The 21,056-nt window shown below is 41.5% G+C and overlaps 7 protein-coding genes across 9 annotated transcripts; 3 read left to right on the plus strand and 4 right to left on the minus strand.

Moving 5' to 3' along the window:
- Window positions 1-1,681: 1,681 nt before the first annotated feature.
- On the minus strand, window positions 1,682-2,149 carry RB195_018244 (uncharacterized protein; the record flags this gene model as incomplete). The annotated part of the gene is made up of 1 exon (XM_064185588.1): window positions 1,682-2,149. The coding sequence occupies one exon, from the start codon at window positions 2,147-2,149 to the stop codon at window positions 1,682-1,684; it is 468 nt and encodes a 155-aa protein (XP_064041469.1).
- RB195_018245 (uncharacterized protein) lies at window positions 1,746-4,655 on the plus strand (the record flags this gene model as incomplete). Its single annotated transcript, XM_064185589.1, has 4 exons — window positions 1,746-1,951; window positions 2,580-2,637; window positions 4,505-4,564; window positions 4,638-4,655. The coding sequence occupies 4 exons, from the start codon at window positions 1,746-1,748 to the stop codon at window positions 4,653-4,655; spliced, it is 342 nt and encodes a 113-aa protein (XP_064041470.1).
- An 896-nt stretch (window positions 4,656-5,551) lies between these two features.
- RB195_018246 (uncharacterized protein) lies at window positions 5,552-12,618 on the minus strand (the record flags this gene model as incomplete). 2 transcript variants are annotated; one of them, XM_064185590.1, is made up of 15 exons in its annotated part: window positions 5,552-5,669; window positions 6,190-6,304; window positions 6,734-6,850; window positions 6,936-7,049; window positions 7,152-7,243; window positions 7,297-7,431; window positions 7,492-7,657; window positions 8,061-8,116; window positions 8,371-8,513; window positions 8,566-8,682; window positions 9,579-9,739; window positions 11,257-11,584; window positions 12,113-12,284; window positions 12,349-12,458; window positions 12,553-12,618. In XM_064185590.1, 15 exons carry the CDS (start codon window positions 12,616-12,618, stop codon window positions 5,552-5,554), a joined length of 2,010 nt encoding a protein of 669 aa, XP_064041471.1. The 2 variants fall into 2 exon arrangements, with proteins under 2 accessions (XP_064041471.1, XP_064041472.1); XM_064185591.1 differs by lacking the exons at window positions 12,113-12,284; window positions 12,349-12,458; window positions 12,553-12,618 and adding an exon at window positions 6,606-6,668 and having other exon boundaries at window positions 11,257-11,434.
- RB195_018247 (uncharacterized protein) lies at window positions 11,789-13,316 on the plus strand (the record flags this gene model as incomplete). The annotated part of the gene is made up of 4 exons (XM_064185592.1): window positions 11,789-11,887; window positions 12,422-12,460; window positions 13,079-13,163; window positions 13,258-13,316. The coding sequence occupies 4 exons, from the start codon at window positions 11,789-11,791 to the stop codon at window positions 13,314-13,316; spliced, it is 282 nt and encodes a 93-aa protein (XP_064041473.1).
- A 1,773-nt stretch (window positions 13,317-15,089) lies between these two features.
- Window positions 15,090-15,344, minus strand: RB195_018248 (uncharacterized protein; the record flags this gene model as incomplete). Of its 2 annotated transcripts, none has more annotated exons than XM_064185593.1 (1): window positions 15,090-15,344. In XM_064185593.1, one exon carries the CDS (start codon window positions 15,342-15,344, stop codon window positions 15,090-15,092), a length of 255 nt encoding a protein of 84 aa, XP_064041474.1. The 2 variants fall into 2 exon arrangements, with proteins under 2 accessions (XP_064041474.1, XP_064041475.1); XM_064185594.1 differs by having other exon boundaries at window positions 15,090-15,314.
- Window positions 15,343-15,627, plus strand: RB195_018249 (uncharacterized protein; the record flags this gene model as incomplete). Its single annotated transcript, XM_064185595.1, has 1 exon — window positions 15,343-15,627. The coding sequence occupies one exon, from the start codon at window positions 15,343-15,345 to the stop codon at window positions 15,625-15,627; it is 285 nt and encodes a 94-aa protein (XP_064041476.1).
- Window positions 15,628-16,626: 999 nt separating this feature from the next.
- Window positions 16,627-19,674, minus strand: RB195_018250 (uncharacterized protein; the record flags this gene model as incomplete). Its single annotated transcript, XM_064185596.1, has 3 exons — window positions 16,627-16,844; window positions 19,436-19,535; window positions 19,630-19,674. The coding sequence occupies 3 exons, from the start codon at window positions 19,672-19,674 to the stop codon at window positions 16,627-16,629; spliced, it is 363 nt and encodes a 120-aa protein (XP_064041477.1).
- Between the last annotated feature and the right edge of the window lie 1,382 nt (window positions 19,675-21,056).

Consider the following 21,056-nt stretch of genomic DNA (forward strand, 5'->3'; position numbering starts at 1 on the left):
CATAAACTGAAGGTGATAGCAGTGATGGCATGTTTTATCGCATATCAGAAGGTATTCACAACGAAACGTATTCTAAGGCTTTTTTCAGGTCCGATATCTGCACTAAAATGGAAGAGTTTCTCAAAGAAGAAAAATGTCAATGATGCATATTCAGTACTGTTTTAATATAAAAATTTTAATATAAAAATAAATGATATAGAATAAGTAAATTTTTTAGTATTCGAATAAACGATGAAGAAGACTCGCGGTTGCAGTTGAGGAGACTATGTAGCATAAAAACTTAGATAAAAGGTACACAAACCAAAAAATGATTTTAAAATTCATTCTCATAGTTCTGGTAATGAAACTATGCGCTTTTGAGCCAATCTGAAGATGGGCCAGCTTTGTGCTCAACTGGTCTTATGACGTCGGAGTCGCTTCGGTGGCAAAACAAAACAATTGAAATCTTGAATAAATGATCATAATAAATAAAGTGATAATTTATGTATAATAGGAAACCAATTATTTAAATGTAATTAACTACCGAAAGTTTTGTTCTTAAAAAATCACTTTTTCAAACCATAAGTAAGCACTAAAAATTACAGTTTACAAAAAAAATTACAAATTACAGTCTACACTAAAATTTTTACAATTTATAGAAAGAAATAAACAACCAAGGTGCTTCGTATAGTACCATAAAGGCAATCTATACTTCAAGTGCTTGAGCGTGAATGCTAGACAACAAACGAATTTCAAAGCTAACAATTAAACACAAGTAAAGTAAAGCATAGCGCAATGAAAAGCAAGTACGTGGCTAAGTGGTAGTTAGTGCAGACTATTTATGCACGATTACAAACTGATAAGCACTATTAATTGGCAACACGCTTTAAATACTATGCGATAATTGATGGCTAAAAATGCCTCTTTTTTATGTACGGTAGGATAATGAAAAGGTCTATTTTGCATTAGCGTAGAAGAATTAAAACACATTTTATCACAGTACGGGCTACTTAGTGAAAAAATTGTCCAGTAGCAAAAAAACATTACAGGCGTAATAGGGTTAAATTAGTACAAGGTAGCTACAGTTTAATATTACCAAGTAATTTATGCAATAATACTGGCTGCGTAAAGATTTTATATTTTAAAATTTAGTTTTAAAAAAGCAAAAATTTATTAACAGCAAAAAAAAAGTAGGGTTTAAAGATTTTAGATATAGAATTTAACTAAACAATTTATAAAAATTATAAATTACAAGGTGTTTAAAATAAAATCCAAATTCTCAACTTTTCAACTAGGTTTAAAACAAGGTCCTAATTTCAGCCATTTTGTAGCGCAAATTTCTACACAACAGCCAGCCTATCTCTCGCGTCTCTTCAAAGTTATTCATTTATTCGAGGTAACAATCCACCTGTTGGCATATTTCCAATAAAATTGGTACCAGTCTTGTCTGGAAGGATAAAAACACTGACTTGACACATGGGTTAGCTCTCGCAGGTATTGTATAGACCAGCTACACATTCGTAAACCTTAAACGATTCCGAATTGAAGTGATTGTGGTGGCGCATCCTAAGCGGATTGACTAACGCCAAACACCTTATCTTTATCCTAACGTGCGAACTGAAAGTCGGCCTGGCCGATCTACAGGTGTTATCCGAAAGGAAGTTGATCGAAAATATAGCAGCGGTATTGAAAACCAATGCAGCTAGCCTCTTTGGACCTCCTCATCACGGACGTTTTCTCTGGCTGCTGTACGCCGATGGAGTACCATGAAAATTAGCCTATTTGATGACATGGACCAACCAACAACCGCTGCAGTTCGAACATCAGCCGGATGTACATCATCGTTTGAACTGGTAACAGAAGCGAGACAGGGACAGTGGCAGGAACCTTCATGTTCAGCTTCTCTTTTCGCTGAGGTTTTCCATGACACATTGCGAAAGACATGTACTGCTGACATCGACTTGGCAACACGGTGTGTCCCTTGACCGATATCGAGTACCCCGACGATATAGTGATGTGAGCGTAAAGCAGCAGCCTGCGAATTACATCCATCGAAAATGACTATACAAAAATTGTCTACGCTCCTTTGCTCACATTGTGAGGAGACCTGTCGACCGCCTTGTTCAGTGTGTCCTGAGAGTTCCCGCTGATTCAAGTTAGAAAACATCATTGCTGGAAACGGGAATTTTTGACAGAGGTGATGAAAGAATACCTGAGGACACACGGACATGCAAATTAAGCTCGACGCTAGATTTGAATACTGGCGAATGGATTGATTATGTGCAAGCTCTTGTTGAAGATCAAGAAAATTGGGCAGAGCTATGCTCAAGAACGACACACCTCGGTGAAGACGCGGCATTAGCGCTCGGTGATAATGTGTGAACTGTGCAAATTAAGTCATGTGAATTATTTGTATTTGTGTTAAATGCAGTGGTCATTATCTGTTTCGTCTTTTTTCAGGCTTTCAACGTTTTCTATCTTCATCTACGCGATTTTCTTACTCATGCAATCAAGTTAAAAGGATAGGCTCGGAAAGGTTTAATCAGTGTGCTTTCTTGCTGATAATCTCCGTATCTAGTGAGTATTTCATTTATTTGCAGGACTACGTTACTATCAGCATCGACATTACCGACCAAAATGTTCCCTTTCAAAGAGGAGGTAAGTTCACGTTAAACCAACTTTTTGAGTTATATGATGCCATTCTGCTGTATGGCTAAAGCCAGACTGCAAACTTGTGGCGTTTGCATCGTTCGCGTTTAATCCGTTGATAAGAATTAAAATAGTGCCACTTTCCGTAAATTTCTGCCAAAGAATTAAATCCATCTTTCTCTAACAACGCCTTTTCATTTTTTTGAAAATGTAAGCATTGGTAAATGATTTCACAGATTTTTTTTTGATAAGGGCGACAGTACTACATTTGGAGGGTATCTAAATACCAAAGAGAGGAATGTACTGTAGTAAAGGGAAACAGGCATACGGTGCGAGGCAGTGACCGCTGAGTGTCACCGTCATCTAGTTTCAGTCCGACCAACCGCCAACAGCTGCTGTTGCCGCCGGGCTCTTAACCCGACATCTCCATTCCTTCCAGTGAGCTCGTCGTCAAGTTTGATAGTTTTACACATTCAGTTATCAAGTGTATTGCCATAGAAAAGGGAAGGGTAAACTGGTGATCCGACTGTATTCTCTGATACCCTTCGCCTACATCCCGACACCACGAGGAAGTTTGTCTCCGAGATAATGATGGTATGAGATTTATACATGAAGAATGGATAGAAAATACATAGATTGATTTTATGATGTGGTCTTCCACGAGGTCGGAGAGGAATATAGAAATAAGTTGGTGGTGGCTTTGTCTGCAGTAGCATACATGTGTTTTATATAACCGAAATACAGTGGTTAGAAATAAGAGCTTCTCCGTCCTTAAAAAAGAAGAGAAAGGAAGATAAAATTGATCAGCTTAAGTTTACAATGCCGGTATTTGTAAGGCAAAACGAATAGATTTGCAAATTTGAAAATTGGGCAAATTCACGTATACGCCTGCTTTGGCCCACTGACAGCCTGTTCACGTGGTAATCACACACGCTCACCAATGAAACGCCAGTTTGGCAGTGAGTCCAGTTTTGTAAAAAAAAACCTCCTTTCTTTGTTTCCATACTCATACTATCATCAGAATATGCCAATGCAAAAACCATATCAAAGTACTCGAATGGTTTGCTCAATTGCATCACACGTGTTGCGATACTTTTCTCTGTTCATTTGAACTTTTTCGCAATAAAAATCGGTTGAAACCATTTTCCCTTCGCTTTCCATACTTTGACAAATGGATGAGCATAATTTTCTACTGATATATACAATAGTGCATTTCTGCAGCAACAGTTGGGACTGAGCCGGTCAGAGGACTGCCTCCTGAACACAAACAGCTGGAACTTAGAATATAACATATTAATATTATAATACCTCGAATACAAACACCAGCTTATCATTGTGAATTGACGTGACTGTCATTGGGCAGTTGAGGTGTTTGCTGCCTGCCGCAACTAGAAGTCAGCGGCCAAACGTGGGGCGCAGCAAGTATAGAAGTGTCAAAACCATAAGAAGCACCGTGCAGTTGCGAATGCACTCGAAGCAACCCAGCGGAGATAGCAGTTGAAATCAAGGTGATACCATCGGAGACTGAAATGAAGAATGGTGCTAGCGAAGGTCCTCTCTCGATCCTAACAGCTATGCTCCACCGCACTGCTTCGAATGCAACGGCATAAGCCATCGTACCGGGCTTCATGTTTTGATCCGACTGTAGGCAGGGTAGTCCCTTTACATCTTGCAAAAAGGAGGGCATACCTGTTCAAGATGTCCCCCTCCACTGTTTGTGTTCGGTGGTAATTTTCTTTATTCCAACGTGTAATTTACAACCAATGTTATTCATTGAGGAGATCTATTTTGACAAATCGTGGTCGTCCATTCTGTTTAATGTTGTACACTTCTCTAGTGCTGTGGCTTCCTGTGATCTCCTGCGGACTACCATAAGGACGAAACTCGGGGAGAACGGTATTCGCTGAAACATTTCATTGCGTCGGTTTTAGTTAATGTGAGTATTCTATACCCAATTCCTTAGTGTTAGGTACAGTAACACAAGTCTTCAAAATCTTTGCTAATTTCAGCGGTTCGCTGGTGTTTAATGGAAAATGACTAGGCGTGTATTTGCCACCACGTCGAAATGAGTTATCCGGGAAGTACAAATGAGTGTGGCTCACATGAATTTAATCAACTTTTAAGGGACAATTCCTGTAATGGTGGCAACGAATCGACTCTTTTAATAATATCTTGCGTTCAGAAGCTTCTGCTGAAAACGCCAACGTTGGCATCTTATCAGCATTGTGATAATCACAGGATAGGAGCAAGTAGTGGGGACCGAAGGAGAGGGGACCCAATGTTATTATGTCAGGAAGCTGTTGCTAGTGTGAGTGTGTTTAAAAAATGATGTTCAGCCGCTAAATTCCTATGAAACGGATGGAAAATCACCGCTACCTTCACACTTTTTAGCAATGGTATTGACTGGTATGCTCTTATTGACGTTTTAATCACTGATAAAATTCTTGTTAGAATAAAAGAAGGTCTAATAAGTCCAGAAAAATAATAAGCTCTATCGCGTCTTCCTCAATGAAAATGCTGCCAAAATTTGGTGGAAATAACAAAAAACGCAGAAAAGTTGCTGACTATGTTGACAATAAGCTCGACGTTTGTCGTGGCGAACGTTTCATCTATATGTTCTTGAGGTCCTACCACCGTGAAAACAAGAACGTCCAAAAATCCTAATACATTGACGACGAACTCTCGGATTGACAAAAGTAGAACGATGTGAGAGGACGCAACGATTTTGGAAGCATAACTACTCCAACTTCGTATTTACTTCAACCAAACTCCAAATACGCACAGTTACAGTAGGAACTGGTACAGAGGTCCCTAAGGCATTAACAAGCGTGGAATCCGCGACATTGGTCATTCCGAAGCAGTTCAAAGGCCAGAGCGAGTTCATCGTCAACTGTGTCAACACTGATGCTATTTCGCACGATTCCTACCGAATAAGCATTGTGAACACCGAGAACTCTAGTAATTCGGCTTCTTTGACTTGAAGAAGGCTTCCGAACACACTTTCCACGAAGTCGTAGGTTCGTGGTCCGGCAAAACGCCGTCTTAAAAAAGGAAGTCATCCAAGATTAGTCCAGCTAATCTAAATCCTTTTCAAAACACCTATAAACTGAGGAGTGGGCGGAGATGTCCAGAATTCCATACCCAATCACCCCATTTCTATTCATCTTCATTGTCATTTATCATCATCTATAGAAGTCTGCGACTTGAACGCTACTCTACGTCAATTGTCTCATTCACTGAAAGTCATTGAGACATGGATTAGAGCGCCAAACTCACACATGGAGCGATCTGCTGGTGTTCACCTCAGAAGACTAAGCACATGATGGTAAATATTGAGATCTGCCTGCGATACGGGCTAGCCCTTCTTCCCGATGGAAGATATAGACAACTGTCTGGGTAGATGGTTCCATCTGACGACAGCTTCCGAGGTATGAAGAGGTATATGTACCTACTGCCTGCGTAAGCACCTACTGTAGGAATTTTGATTGGGGACAGTACTGCTCCCTGGCATTAAGTTCTCTTACTGCCTTACCTCGCAGTTATACAGAACTGTCGCTGTACCTGCACCGATCTACTGTGCCGAATGCCATGGATATGGCTGTCTCGAGGCTACGGAGGCGAAGACGTTGGACAGACGGAGTGGCCAGTCTCGATCGCATCGCAATGATGACATGCGCTAGAGAGTAGGCTTTGCTTGTTTACTTGGCAGAGATCCACCTTCGATGGTACCGTCACATCCTTCATGGTCACATCTGCATCGTCCGCAGGATCTCGACGTACCAACTAGCAGAGAACGAATTTCCGACAAGTTTGCGGATGCGATGGGGGCGCGCTTCTGATTCTCTGCCAATCAGTGATAACAACTGAAGTTGTCAAACAACGTGACGAAAACGAAGCTAGTGAAGATGGAATAGTGGAAAGAAGACCAGCGTTACAACTATTCACCGCTAGACAACGAAAATGATAAGATCACAAACTTTTTTCAAGGAAGAAAGGCGTTTCTGTTCCAGTAGTCGCTCGCGTAGTCCTCTCTTGGAGTACTAGAAATTTGCATTGGATTCATATAGAAACGTAAAAGTTGCACTTAATACAACCTTCTACGAACTTGCTACGATAGTGGTGGTGTCTCTGAATGGTTCTGGAGTAGGATAGTTCGGTTCTTCTTCATTGAATCTACCCATCGACCAAGAGCCTAGACGATCGGTGTCCAAAAGATCGTGTCCTACAAGACAAAAATGCGGCATTTATTTATTCATTTATCAGTGACGAGATACAGCTTACAGCGAGTAACAGTTTCTAGTTGCTACCTTGAGTTTGTTTTGGTCTCGGTGCGATTCCGTAGGGTGGAGGTGGGTAGTTCTCCAGCAGTACATTGCCTCGGTTTGTTGCAATCATGTTGTTTCCGGAAGTAGCTGGTTGATCTTGAAATTACGCTTAATTTAGACGTACTATTTATTCCTCGCCAATAAAACTTAATGATAAGAAGTTTCTTGTAGCATCACAGACTCAGCAAACTTTCCCACTTGTGCTTTCTTGTCGTTGTGGCAAATGGAAGGTCTGCGGAAAATGGGATTCGAATCGAGCGTGATTTGTCGCTTCAAGGAATAATCCTTTCCTAAATTACAGAAATACCCAGCTTGTGTTCTTCGAAGTATAGGTGCGCAGTACCTATGATCCGGGTAAACACTGAATTCTGAACCAGTCACGGATTGCGTTGTCTTTGATAACAGGGAGCCAACAACGGGAGTTCCATTCAGATCCACATCTTTAATTGGTATCGGCGATTGTGTGGAAATGAGCATTCTGGAATCTGATGCATAAACATTCATTCTGATGCTTTTGAAAACATGTTGATGGAAACACCTGTTCGGAACGCCGCTTGCGAAGCGGCCGATATGTGTGTCGAAACCGTCTAGCCCTCTATGCACATCGTTGATGGGACTTATCGGCATCACTCGGAAATTCGGTGGGTCATTCCGCAAAGGTAAAAATGTACGATGTCCTGAGAGCGACTTAGCACCGTTGGTGGCTGAAAAATCTAAAAATTAGAAGGTAATTAGGTGTCACTGCCTCATGCCTTTTCTTAAGATTATTTGACACGAGTCGAGAAAATTTTAATCTATTTTGCCATTTCTATGCGGTTTGCACAAAGGAATGGCAAAATAACTTTTAGCTGATTATGCACAGACTTTCACATTGACCTAAGAGCCATATTCACAAATTGTAAAAGACCAAAAGGATCACTAGAAAAGTAACAAGAACACTGATATGTGTTGAAGAAAAACAGAACTGTTCCCTTCCAAAACCTTCCAACTTTTCCACATGAAACTCATAGTAGTTGAGACTTAAGAAGATCAAGAAAAAGTAAATGTTGGTATCCCATAATGGGAGACAATTAATAATAATTCAAAGGTTCGAACATTTGTGCAAACCTGATGCAAAATGTTGTCCTTCTTCAGGTAATGGAAATGTATAAGGATGTGAATACCTAAAAAAAACTTTACATTGGGATTCTGCATTGAGAATGGGGAAAACTAGCTACGTTCAGCATTACGTTTGGTCCCTAATATTGGTAATTCCCAATGAACCCTTTTTTGAACTTCAACATTTAACCCTAAGCGGGTAAATCAGTGTACGTTTCTGTCTTTGCCAATGGCAAGCATCAGGTGCATCGTTTGCGGTAGTAGATTCGAGTCGTGACGGTCTCTCCGCAGGATGATGTGCTCCCGTAGAGCTGCTTACCTTCCAGTATATTGTATCGGAAAACGTTCGGGTTTCACCAGAGGCATTGTTTTTTGAAGAAACTGCATAGCATCTGACAGAATCGACGAACGAGAATTCAACAAGTCAGCGTCATCGATACCTTCCGTTGGCAGCTGATTCGTCTTAATCAATATGAAATTATTTCTGTGCAATTCTTTTATCTGATAAGCTCACCGCATATTTATGAACATTTCCGACTGAGTGTGGCCTGCCTTTGTTAGAAAGCACTGGTTTGATGGGAATATCTTGTGATTCCAGACGTGGCGCAGTGTTCGTGGACTCTCGACGGTTCTGAACAGAAATTGATGGAATTTTGTCTTCAACTGCGCGCTACATGAAATGGGAATTTTTTTCCTGCAGTGTGTCATCTAACACACCTGTTAATGTGTTCCCGAGATAAAATCTAGTCACTAGATTAGATCAAGTGAAGCAACAAGCTAGCTGGTTTATATTTTAAATAGTTATTTGTAATTTGAGATTTGTCAGACTTGTCTCCAGTTCAGGTTTGGTAGTTAAAATGTTTCTTTAGGTCTTTTTTGTTCACAGTCAGCCTCGGCGGCGCTTCCTGCACTTTTGGCAAGTTTACAGTTAAAAAGAGTTCCGCCTCTTTGTTATATCTGCAACAGAACGGTGGATTTTAAGTTTCAAATCTCACTAAGAGGCTCGAATTTGTAGGAATTTTCCCTGAATATTCATTGTAAAAACTTCTAGAACAGAACAATGATGAGAGGTCTTTGCTCGGAGCAAAATGTTCAGTTTTTGTTCGAATGCAAAATTTCGTACTTGTTTTCTCTTTTCCTGAGTAAGTGCCTTATTTTGTATTTATTCTTTACTGAAGTGCAATATTGCTCGGAGACTTCGTTCGTAGGAAAAGAGACACGTGAAATTGTCAGAAGATGACCTGTTACTTTACGCTGTTCACTGATATTTTTACTGCTTACTTAGTTACTTTGTAGCTTTGTTGCCACTAGTCACTTCCTATGCTTAAACGGACATGTAAAATTTTCTTTCGGACAACAGTGACCTCTGCTTCTCATGCGTTTTATTCCCAAGTGAAAGTAGGAGGGAATGAAATTCTCCTTCGTTTCTAGATTTCGGCACTGTTTGCATATCATTTCCTTCAAGTTAATCGATATGTGTGTTGCGTTACCCAATAAAACATGCTATTTACCAGTCTGTAAACGAACCTTCGTCATTGCATCAATCAAACCTCCCCCAAGGGCATTCCGGTCAAGCGTAGCTGGTGGAAAGGCAAATAACTGCTGTCTTTCAAGAGTAATAGGTCGAATCAAGGGCCTTTCCAGTGATGGCTCATCGTTCTTTCGAATTATTGTGCTCAGAGGAATCCCTGCAAATACGGTAGTGCATGTGACGCCAACGTGGACTGCAGAAAGCTGCTTCTGGTCAGTTTTGAGAACAGAACATATCTTTTGCGTAAGCTCAGTGAAAAGAACATTTTGAGCGTCGTTTAATCACTAGAACTTCACTAGAACATCCGCCCTTCTTTTGAAGAGACTCGAACGCGTAGACGAATCAGAACAAGCATATGGGCGGTTCATCTTGCTTTTATTAGTTCCCAATCGGCTATTTGCAGCTTGTAATTGCAAATGACCAATTGGCATATTAGGAGAGGTGTTCGAACAAAGACTACAGTCAAAAAAGGAACTTGAACTACGCTACATATGTATATGTGTGCTAACTGCAGTAACTTACACGTTGAAAAAAAAATGAAGTAGTACCAAGGATTATTCTCTTCTCTTTATTGGCTTCTCCAACAAAGTGATGTAAGTACGAAAAAATAGAAGAGAAGTTAGTTCACTGTGTTTTTAGCTAACTCGAGATATACTTCTGGAAAATTAAGCGCATCAAATTGCACGGAATCAAGGGTATTTTTCAATTTTCCCATTAGAGGGTCATAGGAGTGGGTGGTAGCAGGAGCATCGTGAGGGGTAGTCTTAGATACTCACGTTTGAAACAAAGAGTTAAAAGGATAGAATTTCCGCCGTTAGTCAATCCGCTTGGGATGCGCCCTCTTGTTCACTTCAATTCAGAATCGTTTGAGGTTTACGAACGTGTAACTAGCCTCTACAATGACTTGCGGTGGCCAGTCGATGTGTCAAGTCAGTGTTTTTATTCTTCCAGACAAGTCTGGTACCAATTTATCGACCCCGGAGGGATGAAAGGCTTGGTGAGGGCGAATTCGAACCTCCGATTTGAAATAAAATCGCATAATATTTGACTAATGATTGAAAAAGTGACCTCGTATTAAGTATTAAGTACCAAGAGACGAGGCAAACTCCATTTCACCTATTACTTGAACATTGCTCCTCCGTTACAGCCAATTCACTACATCGAAGATCCGCCTGTTTGATAAGATGCCGATAGGGACTTCGGTGCATTGTCCAGAAATGGACCTACCGTTAGTGGGTGGCATAGTGAAGTAAGTGTAGCACCGTTCAGTAAAACGTTCCGGGATGCAGGAGTGAGTTCTTGGCGTTCAACGTAAAACAGTTAAATGACCATATTTCTCATCCAACATCTGACGACCCTTTTATACTCTCACTAAAAAAGAGTTCGGACGTCGTTACTTCACGAAAAACACCTACAACCGGAATTACGGGTGAATCAGTGCAAAGTAGGCTGCGCGAATTGCTGAATAGTAGCGCTCAAAGTAAATTTTCTTCTTCTTCATTGTGTGCTTGCATACATGTTTCACTTAACAGTTCAACTTCTCGCTAATAGTGGGGGAATGTTGGTAGTTGTAAGTAACAGTCAGGGGCAATCAGGGACAAAAAAACAGGCGTGGTTATAGGGCGGACATTCTGGTTTTCCTTTATATAGAGGTACAAGTGTAGCTAACTTCACCTGGTACGATCGAATTTGGTGTTATTTCGCTTGTCCCACCGGCTACGTCTCCATCCTTCTTTATATAAAAGGGAAGTGAAGTGCTCTGGTCGCTTTCGGTTGTATAATTTGATTCAGTTGGAACTGAGATGCCTTGACTTGAGCGAAAATCGTCGATCTTTGTGGAGGCAGGCTTCATCTGTGAGAAAGTTGCCTCATGTTCGAGCATTTTTTCAAACAGTCTTCTGCGATCTCGTGGCAGGGCACCAATAGTGCTTGAAAGGCTCAGCGCTTTTTCGTTTCCACTCAGTGAGTTGTTGAGTAGGATGCTTGTAACCTCATTCGTTGTCTGCAATGATGTAATAAAGCTATCAGAAATAAAAAATAGTACTTACTCTTCTCTGTATGCCCAAACACGATACACAGCTGTTTAACTCTAGGTTCGTCTGCACTTACATTTTACCCTTACACGGATATTCGCTTTGATCTGCTATTTGGTTATCTTATTTCCCTTATGTATTTGCAAAGCGCACGTAAAACTTTATTGTCATACATGTTGGTGTTCACCTCTCGTATTCTCATTGACATTTTCGTAGGCACTGCGGCACAAGCAAACATCGAGAGTGCTGTTGTGGTTAGGAAAACTGATGAGGTATTCAGAAGTAAAAAATGTCCAGCAGCTTCTGTGATTGCATCTTTGAAAGCTGATTTGCTTCGAGTGGATTGTTAGGATTAACAGAAGTTATTGCTATGAGTAACAGAAAACTGAAAATTTTAATGTAACCTATAAAGAACTTCCATTTTTACTTGATTTCCAAATTTATAGATAGTGAACTGTTATTGGGTTACCTATTTAGTGCAAAAGTTCAGTTACTACCTTGGCCAGTTTCGGTGGGATTTGTTTTCGGAGATCATTCAGCCTCATATGTCTCTCGTCCTGCAGTGCTTGCCCGATTTTTTGAATGTCCTCCATGGCTCGTGTTGGAAATGTCCCTTTGTTGAGCAGAAACACAGAGACCTCTGCCATCTTTTGCATCCTTGACTTGTTGCTGCAACTTCTTAAAATTGTCTGGAAATTTCCAGTTGAATGAACGACACAGTTCCAGAGACTACCATGAAGAAAGAATTGCTTCAATGTGGCTCAGTTTAATGGGGTCACCTATTTGAGATCGTATTATTTCGATAGCTAAGGAAGCGAACTCTATATCGCAGTCCGGAACAATCTGTAAATACAACTTTTCTATGATTTCTATTATTTCTACTTTTGTTACTAAACTTTCGTTGACAAAAAGAATTGAACAAAGTACTGGAACCCACCTCGCTCTGCACTAGTGATGCCTTCGGGAAAAAGATGATTAAGTAGATCACTAAAAGGACTTTCATGTCACCGACGTGAAGTAAACATAAGGAGAGTCCTTCAGAGCAATTCCTGTGAACATTGTTGAAATATTACCAGAACGTTTGATGCGTTGAACAATCTTTCTTCATTCGTCAACTTTGCAGATAAAAATTCTTGGAATTATGTACTAGACATAATCAAATACCACAAAAAAAAACACAACACAGAACAAAACTGTAACTCTGCTTCCCGTAATTTATAAGCCTCAAGGAGAGCACTAGACCTGAATAAATCTCCACATTACTCGACTACTCTTCTTAGAAAAAAGTTAGGACCCATGTTACGCATTAGAGCCGACTTTTTCGGAGGCGGTACAAAATACTCGTGGGAGTCTTTATCTGATAATTATTGTTTTGAGCAATGGCTTACGCAAAAATGCATTATTCTGGATAAACTTGGTTAGTTTTGACAGCTAATATTATTGCTAGTGTTGTGAAATTACAGCTAAACGATGGTACACACATACGTAAAACAACTGCAAAGCCGGTGAAGAGAAGTGCATTCGAAAAACAAGTACATTGTAACACCGGTAATTTTCACCAGATTTCTGCTCCGCTTTTAAGATAACGATCGTTAGAGGTCTGATGGAGATAAACGAAAGTGTTTTCTCAAGTGAAATTCAGTGTGGATTCAAGTGAAGCGTGCATTGAAAAGGACAGCAACGCGGTACTGTCAGGAATAAAGAAAATATGATCCGGTTTTGATGCGTGACAAGACAAGCTAACCACTACTTGAGAAGACGAATTGGCTATACATTCTGAAGAAAGCGTGATATTCTAGGGCAAATTGGTGTTGAATGTATAGTTGCATGTTTAGGAGTGCGAATCCAACTACAAAGCGGGGCAATCACGGCTCATAGCTGAGAGGACCAGGCAGACCAGTTTCTGTGGATAGGTAAGCTGATCCAGGCGTACTTCCAATTACCCATCCTGTTGGGGCATTGAATTGCGCCGCCAGAATGTAGAGAAACGATGGGGATACATGGGACAGTCCAGATCCAGTTCTGTTTTTTTTCCCAAACCTGGTAAAGCATGCTAGAACACCAAATTAATAAAGTAGGGTAAAAACTAGGTAGAACGTTGTGTTGCTCGAAAATGAAAGGCGCACACTGTACGATCTTGGGCCGGGTTTCCCGGTCGTATGTCACCACCAATTATCTCATATGGGTTGATTTGCTAGCCTTACATAAGGGTTAAATGCACGTGGATCACAATGACGATACACAAATGAAGAGAAGAAAAGGAGATACGGCGTCACAACAACAATTACGCATGACATACAGTCATTGGAAAGAACTGCTAGTTTTACGCATAATCTTGATAAATTCCAGTAAGAACGAAGGAACAAAAAGTATGATGAGGACAGGGTTGTGGGTGTTTGGTGTTCACTCATCGCCAGTGTTTGTTGTTGTCTCCATAGCGCTGTTCAAGTGAAGCAAACATGAAACAATGTGGTCACATCGAATATTATTACATACATGCAGAGATGCACTTATTGCTAGAGAACACCCGCATTGCATTAGGAAATACTCGAAACAACAGTCCTAAAAATGTAGATTTACAGGATATTCCTTCTCAGTAGACACTAGGAGAAAAATTATTTATGCTTGAAGACTAGAAAGAAGGGAAAACCTGTTTTTATTTCCTCTTTTCTTCTCATATATTTATTTTCACACTTTACATTTTTATCCTCGTTTTGTAATTAATCATAGAGTGATATCAACTATGGAGATACTATTTATAGCACCCACTTATTGCTATGGTACTTTTAATCTTTGTTACTGCGACTTGGTCACCTTGATCACCTTGATCACCTTGACCCCCATTTATCTTCAAAACTGGTCGAGCGAGCGCTGGTAATTCTTCCATTTGTCCAAGTCGCGTGTTAGAGTCGCCCAGTGGTTCTTCTTTTCACGTGGGACTCGAAGAACATCATAATCTTCTTTGAAGGAATTTGTGAAGAAATCTGACCATCGGGTCGGCGGTCTTCCTGTAATGCGCTTAATATCACGGGGAATCCAGTCGCTCATGGCTCTGCCCAACGGTTGTCCTTAAAGCGCATCACGCGTCCAGCCTATCTTATTTTATTTTCCTTGACAAACGCGGCGGCGTCTTTAATCTTTGATCTCTGACGCAGAAGAGAACTTCGAATCTCTTCCCTCACTTGCGTGGAACGGGATACTCACTCTCTCAACTGCGCGTTCAATGACGTTCACCGCTTTTCTTCCTGCTTGCGAAATGCTCAGGTTTCTGAAGCACAGGTCAAAGCTGTTGTGCTGTGGTGTTAAAGAGGTGAGCACGGGGCCGGGTGTTCCTGGTCTTCTTCACTACATCCTAGATGCTCGTATACGCTCCCCAAGCCGCTCTTCCTGCACAGCTCGGAGGCCAGGTCGTTCATTATGCTCAATTCCCGACCCAGATAAACGCAACTGGTGCACTCGGATATGTTCGCTCCGTTAAGCGTGGGTGGGGCATCCATCCCATCCGTTACCCATGAACATCGTCGTTTGCAGATTCAGCTGAAGACCGATGCATCCACATGTTTCGTCGAATTCAATCAGCATTCGTTCCGCTTGGTTGATGCTAGGTGTTATAAGGACGATTTCATCAGCAAAGCGCAAATGGTGTAGCTGCCGACCATCAACCTTCACTCCCATGACGTCCCATTCCAAGTTTCGCATTGCGAATGCTGACCAAATTCGACGAAACATGTGGATTAATCGGTCTTCAGCTGGATCAGCTGAAGAAGATTTTCATGTGGAACTAATGGGTCTCGGATGTCCCATTCACGCTCAACGGAACGAACATATCCGAATGCACCAGCTACGTTTATCTGGGTCGGGAATTGAAAACGGTGAACGACCTGACCCCGAGCTGGGCAGGAGGAGACGTGCGGCTTGGGGAGCGTATACGAGCATTGAGGATGTAGTGAAGAAGACCAGAAACACCCGGCTCCGTGCTCACCTCTTTAAACCACAGTACCTCATGCTTTGACCTATGTTTCAGAAACCTGGGCACTTCGCAAGCAGCAAGAAAATGCAGTGAGCGTCATTGAACGCTCAGTCAAAAAAGTGATGCTAGGAGTATCCCACTTCACGCAAGTGATGGACGGGATTCGAAGTTCTCTCCGACGTCAGAGATCGAGGATCAGAGACGCCGCCGCATTTGCCAGGTACAGCAAAATAAGGTAGGCCGGACACGTGATGCGCTTCATTCAAAGCGGTTGGACCAGAGCAGTCAGCGACTGGCTCCCCCGCGATATTAAGCACACTGCAGGAAGACTTCTTCGCGCACTTCTTCGCGAAGTCCTTCAAAGAATCCTCCAAAGAAATGATGCCCTTCGTGTCCCACGCGAAAAGAGATACCATTGGGCGACTCTGACACGCGATCGGGACAGATTGAAGGATTACTGGCGCCCCCTTGACCAGTTCGAAGAACAATGGAGGTCAAGGCGATCAAGGTGATCTTATCGAAACGAAATCTTGGGAATGCTTATCAGTATACGGTGGAGGCGGTGTCCACTTCTAACAGTGCTTTATGCGTACCTGTCTACAGGACGTTTGTATGATAGAATGTTACGGTGCACTGTTTTTCTTCTTGATATTATTGTGTGGAACCTAAGTTGTTCATGTAGGGCAGGAACCAGCTGTGTCGTGGCTTGTTCGATCCTTCTACAAACCTCCTTCTCACTTTCAATTTTTTAATTTTTTAAAATGTATTAAACTTTTGCTCCCATTAGCGGTTGGAAGAAAAGCATGATTTATTGTTTAGTAATTTATGCGAAGAATACAAGTTTTAATTTGTACCATTAGGTAAGAGAAAACAAACATTTTTATCAAGAAAGAGTAACAATTTATTACAAAGCTAGCTTTTTTAGGAAAGTTCACGGGCGATAACACACAGTAGAACAAATAAATCGCAATTAAATCGAATTGGAAATAGCTCTGATAGCCACGGGGATTATTGAGGTATTAAAAGTTGCCTGAACTCGTTTTAAACTGTATACATTGCGGATCCATGGAATTTCTGGAAGTTTGCCTGATCTTGCCTTAACACGTTTGATTTCTGGCTTTTTGAACTTTTAGAATTTTCCGATTCTTCACGCAGAGGTGGTGCAATGTTGCTGACAGGAGTGCACGGATAGACAAGCGCCGGAAGTGGTTTTCCACTTGCAGAAGTTGCAATGACAGGAGTCACCAGCATCATTTGACCTAGAATGAGTAGTATAGCGTAATTAATCGGTTCACTCTTGCAATCCAGGAAAAGGCATGTAAGGATGTGTTGGATGCATCGTCTCCAACGACACAACTCATCAGAGTAGTAGAACAATGCCAATCCACAATGCGTCGGTAGGTGCGCAGGTGGTACAACTTCTGCCACTTGTTCAGTTTAGTCCATCACTTATATTGCTTTTTGAAACAGCTTGACTTTGTTAACAATTGGCGTAGACCACGGGGACTTCCTTAAGGAGTCGGATGCAGAATTGGCTAACATATCTTTACTTTGGAACAAGGTTGACGACTCGCTACGTGAAGTTAATAGTGCCGCATCGTTGACTGGAGATCAAAAGGAGCGTTCTGAAAGAACTATGATAAGATCAGTAGGAAAGTTTCCAACTGTTCTACACATGATGTCATCGATAGCGAAATTGTACAGAAAGGGTCCCGCTACTGTTCTTTGCCTCAGTCGAGTTTCCAATTCAAACAGTGTGGTCGGTGTGCGAGTCGCAGCAGTTGTTCTTCGGTCAATGTCCTCGATCAATTATACCAGTTTTCCTGGAATCCCATTGGCGCGACGCCAGGTGAAATATGACATTGAAGAAAAAAGTTGAAAGCAGCAGCGAAGTTCACAAAAGCTCAGTATAGAAACTTTGAGTACTGCTTCCACGCTTCGATCACTCTCCTGGCAAAGAACACTGTTAGATTGCCTAGGTTGTGAGCCGTCTGTTTAATTGCGTCTGTTTTTTCGCTGTGTTTCATAAGCCACTTGGGGATAGTCTGCTCCAAGGCCTTGTACATTACACGCAACAGTCATGTCTTTTGGTAATCCTTCTTCTGATTCTTTCCATGACGGATATATTCTTGCAGAAGAGAAGTATGATAGCATGTGAAATATGAGTCAAGTATCCTTCCGTCAATCTGTGTTGAAAGAATGATCATTGTCAACTGAAACTCACGAATTCCAGGCGGAGAAAGAGATCTCTCCCTTCTCGCACTGAGCCAACTTCTCCGCCAGACTTCCCTTCATACTTTCACACTGATCATGCTATACATCAATGGTTGGATGTGTTCGAATTCATGGACGCAGGGTTGCTTCGCCCATAGCGACTGTTCTGCCAAGCAGTGTTAGGGGTAGGTAGACGCCTTATTTTGCGCTATACTGTCTCAGTAGAGTAGGAACTTTCCTCAGGTTCTTGTTCTCTTACATAATTTGAAACTGCTCTCGACCATCACTTGTTCGCGCGATTATCTTTTAGCTGACACGTGATCTCATTTCTGCACCTAATAAAATCACCAGTATTGTTGCTGGCACAAACGAAATAGTATGTCGTTTCGTACCTGTTCCCGCAAATGCAAATGTAAACTTCCTCGGACTGAGACCGCTTTCTTTACAGTGTCCTAAATACAGTTAGGAATGGGTCGGCAGTGCAGAGCCTCTTCTTGGTCCAGACACCAATGATAATTTGAGGCCGTACCTTCACGCTGAGAAGAACAGGAGGGTGTTTGAAATCGGATTCGAAGTCCCAAACATCTCTTAATTTCCAAACGTGATGTTCGATAACCAGTCGTATGTATTATCGTTTGAACTGGTAACTGGATTGAGACAAAGGACACCCTTCCTATTCAGCTCCCCCATCGTTGAAATCATACGAAGGGCATTCGATCGGTGTCCTCCCACAAATTCTTACGCGCCTAACCGTTCGTTCGTGCGTCGATAATGTTGTTGTCTTTGCTAGTAGTACGAAGCTTCAAAATGCTGTCTACTACGCACCAATGTTATGTGTAGCTTATAGACTATGTTCGCGCCCAAGCAGTGATAAGTTCAAGAAAATGTGGTCCCCTCGAGAAAACCAACGAGGATCGGGTGGAAATCCGATCGATCGTAGAGGAGTTCTTTTACTTAGACTGTACGCTGAAGAACAACGGCAGCTACGAGAGTGATATACAGCAGAAATGCATTAAGCGCTATTCCATTTCAACTCCTTGACCAAGTGTTTGTGGTCAACTACCATCACCCACGCTTTCAAGCTACAAGCCTACTTATCCGCTATTCGCCGCATCATGGAGCGCAACGGAGACTTGAGCAGCTTAGAACGGTGATGAAGAACCCTGATTGCACTAAAGGGAAGCTGGTTAGGCGATTGTTTGACCACTTTTAACTCTGGGTGTGCAGCAATGGATAACTTTACGTGGAAGTGGGTATGGCAAACTGACGGATGATACATGAAACATAAACATCTGACACTGCGTCCAAAGTGACCACAAAAAATCGTCTTTCCTTCTTTGATCATGTTCTGAGAAGAGCAGCAGACTGGCTTTTCCAATGTGTTCTCAAAATTCTCCAGGAGGCCACTTAGCCTAAACGAAAGTTCTAGACTGAGGTAGTAAAAGAGGATTTTTGCGCACTCGGCATGGATTGACGGCTTAGGCAAGACGCCAGGTTTCGCAGGATATGTAATAAAGATGAATTGACTGATTTTTGCAATCTCTTGCTTAAGGATAACACACTTCGGCGAAGATGCGGCCATTTGCGTCAGACTTTAATATCACCCAGTCTACTGACTTAGAATAATAGACGTTACCTTGTGGCGTTTCTTTACTTCGGAAGAACCAAATACACCAAAAAATAATATACATAATAAGAACAATAGTTGGAAGGAGCATTAAAATAGGATAGAACACCTAGAATAAAGAATCACTTTTTTGAGTTCTTTTTTCCACAGTTTTCAGAAAAATAGGAGATTAGCTGCAATCACAATCAGAAATCGTGTCATACTTCTCCGAATGGCCATTCAACAGCTGGTAAGACGAGTAGGCGCATAACTGAGTAAACCGATCGTTTGCAAATCCTTTCTCGTAATGTGTGTGTTGCAAATGATATAAGATGCCGAAGATCAGTAAGTACTAAAAGCAAGAACTCATATCAGAAAAGGGATGTTGATGTAACAAAACTACTCTGTAACTAACTAACCTACTCTGTAACTGTAACTAATCTACATACACAAATCGAGGATAACATCAACAAGAAAGCAGTGTCAATCTCTATCTATCATCGGTTTTATCATAAACCGGTCTGAACGTCCGGCTAAAGCCGGACTTCAGACTATCTGTGGTTTTCCCTTTTCTCGCCATCACTCATCAATTAAAATTAATGGTAGTGGCATTTTCTGCAAAACTAGAACTGTGCTTTTCTAACAATGTCTTCCCCTTTCTTTTTTCATAAATTTGGGGGAATTTTCGTAGTTTCCTTTCTATTCACGTCACTTTCACATTTGGAGAACGTTCAAGCTCCAGACACTCCTTCGATTCCTAACATGATAAAGACACAATTTGAAAGCATTACAGTGAGTATGGGTTTTCTTACTGCTTTCCCCAACAGTTATCACAGAATGTTGTTTAACACAAAATGACATGAACAACATCATCGTACTAATAAAGATAACGCTCCACGTTAGATGATGTAAACTGTTGGCTATTATTTAAGCACTTGACAGCACGCCGGTGCTCCAACCCAACGCATGTGGACCCTTCGCATCCCCCTTTTCGAATTTCGTGACACACACACACACACACACACACACACACACACACACACACACACACACACACACACACACACACACACACACACACACACACGTGACAGAATAAGCCCGTTATTATATACCAGTCTGAATGTCCGGCTAAAGCTGGACTTCAGACTTTCTGTGATTTTAGCTTTGCTCCCCTCCACTGATCAGTGGAAGTTCATAGTAGTGACATTTTCTGTAAAATCAGAATTATCTTTTTCTAACAACGTTTTCTTCTTTCTTTTTTACTATAAATAAAGGCAAAAGATTTCTTAGCCTTCCTTCTAACGCGTCAGCTCTACATGTTGAGAATATTCGAACTTTAGCTTCGAACACTCCTTCGGTTTCTACATAATATAGACACAATTCGAAAGCATTATTCGAAGTATGGGTGTTCTTCCTGTTTTCCCCAACAGCTATCAAAGCATGATGTTTTAACATAAAATGACGCAAACAGCATCATCGTACTGATAAGGATAAGTTCCACGTCAGATCATGTAAGCTGTTGGGTACTATTTAAGCAGCCGTTTGTGTGGGTGTTTCCACTTTTTGAAGAAGGTATGGCACCAAATTGAGGAAACGTGCAAGGATTCATGGAGGATTCATAGAGGTGCGATGCAACACGTGCAGTGGC

Source organism: Necator americanus, chromosome II, assembly GCF_031761385.1.
Source record: "Necator americanus strain Aroian chromosome II, whole genome shotgun sequence".
NCBI lineage: Eukaryota > Metazoa > Nematoda > Chromadorea > Rhabditida > Ancylostomatidae > Necator > Necator americanus.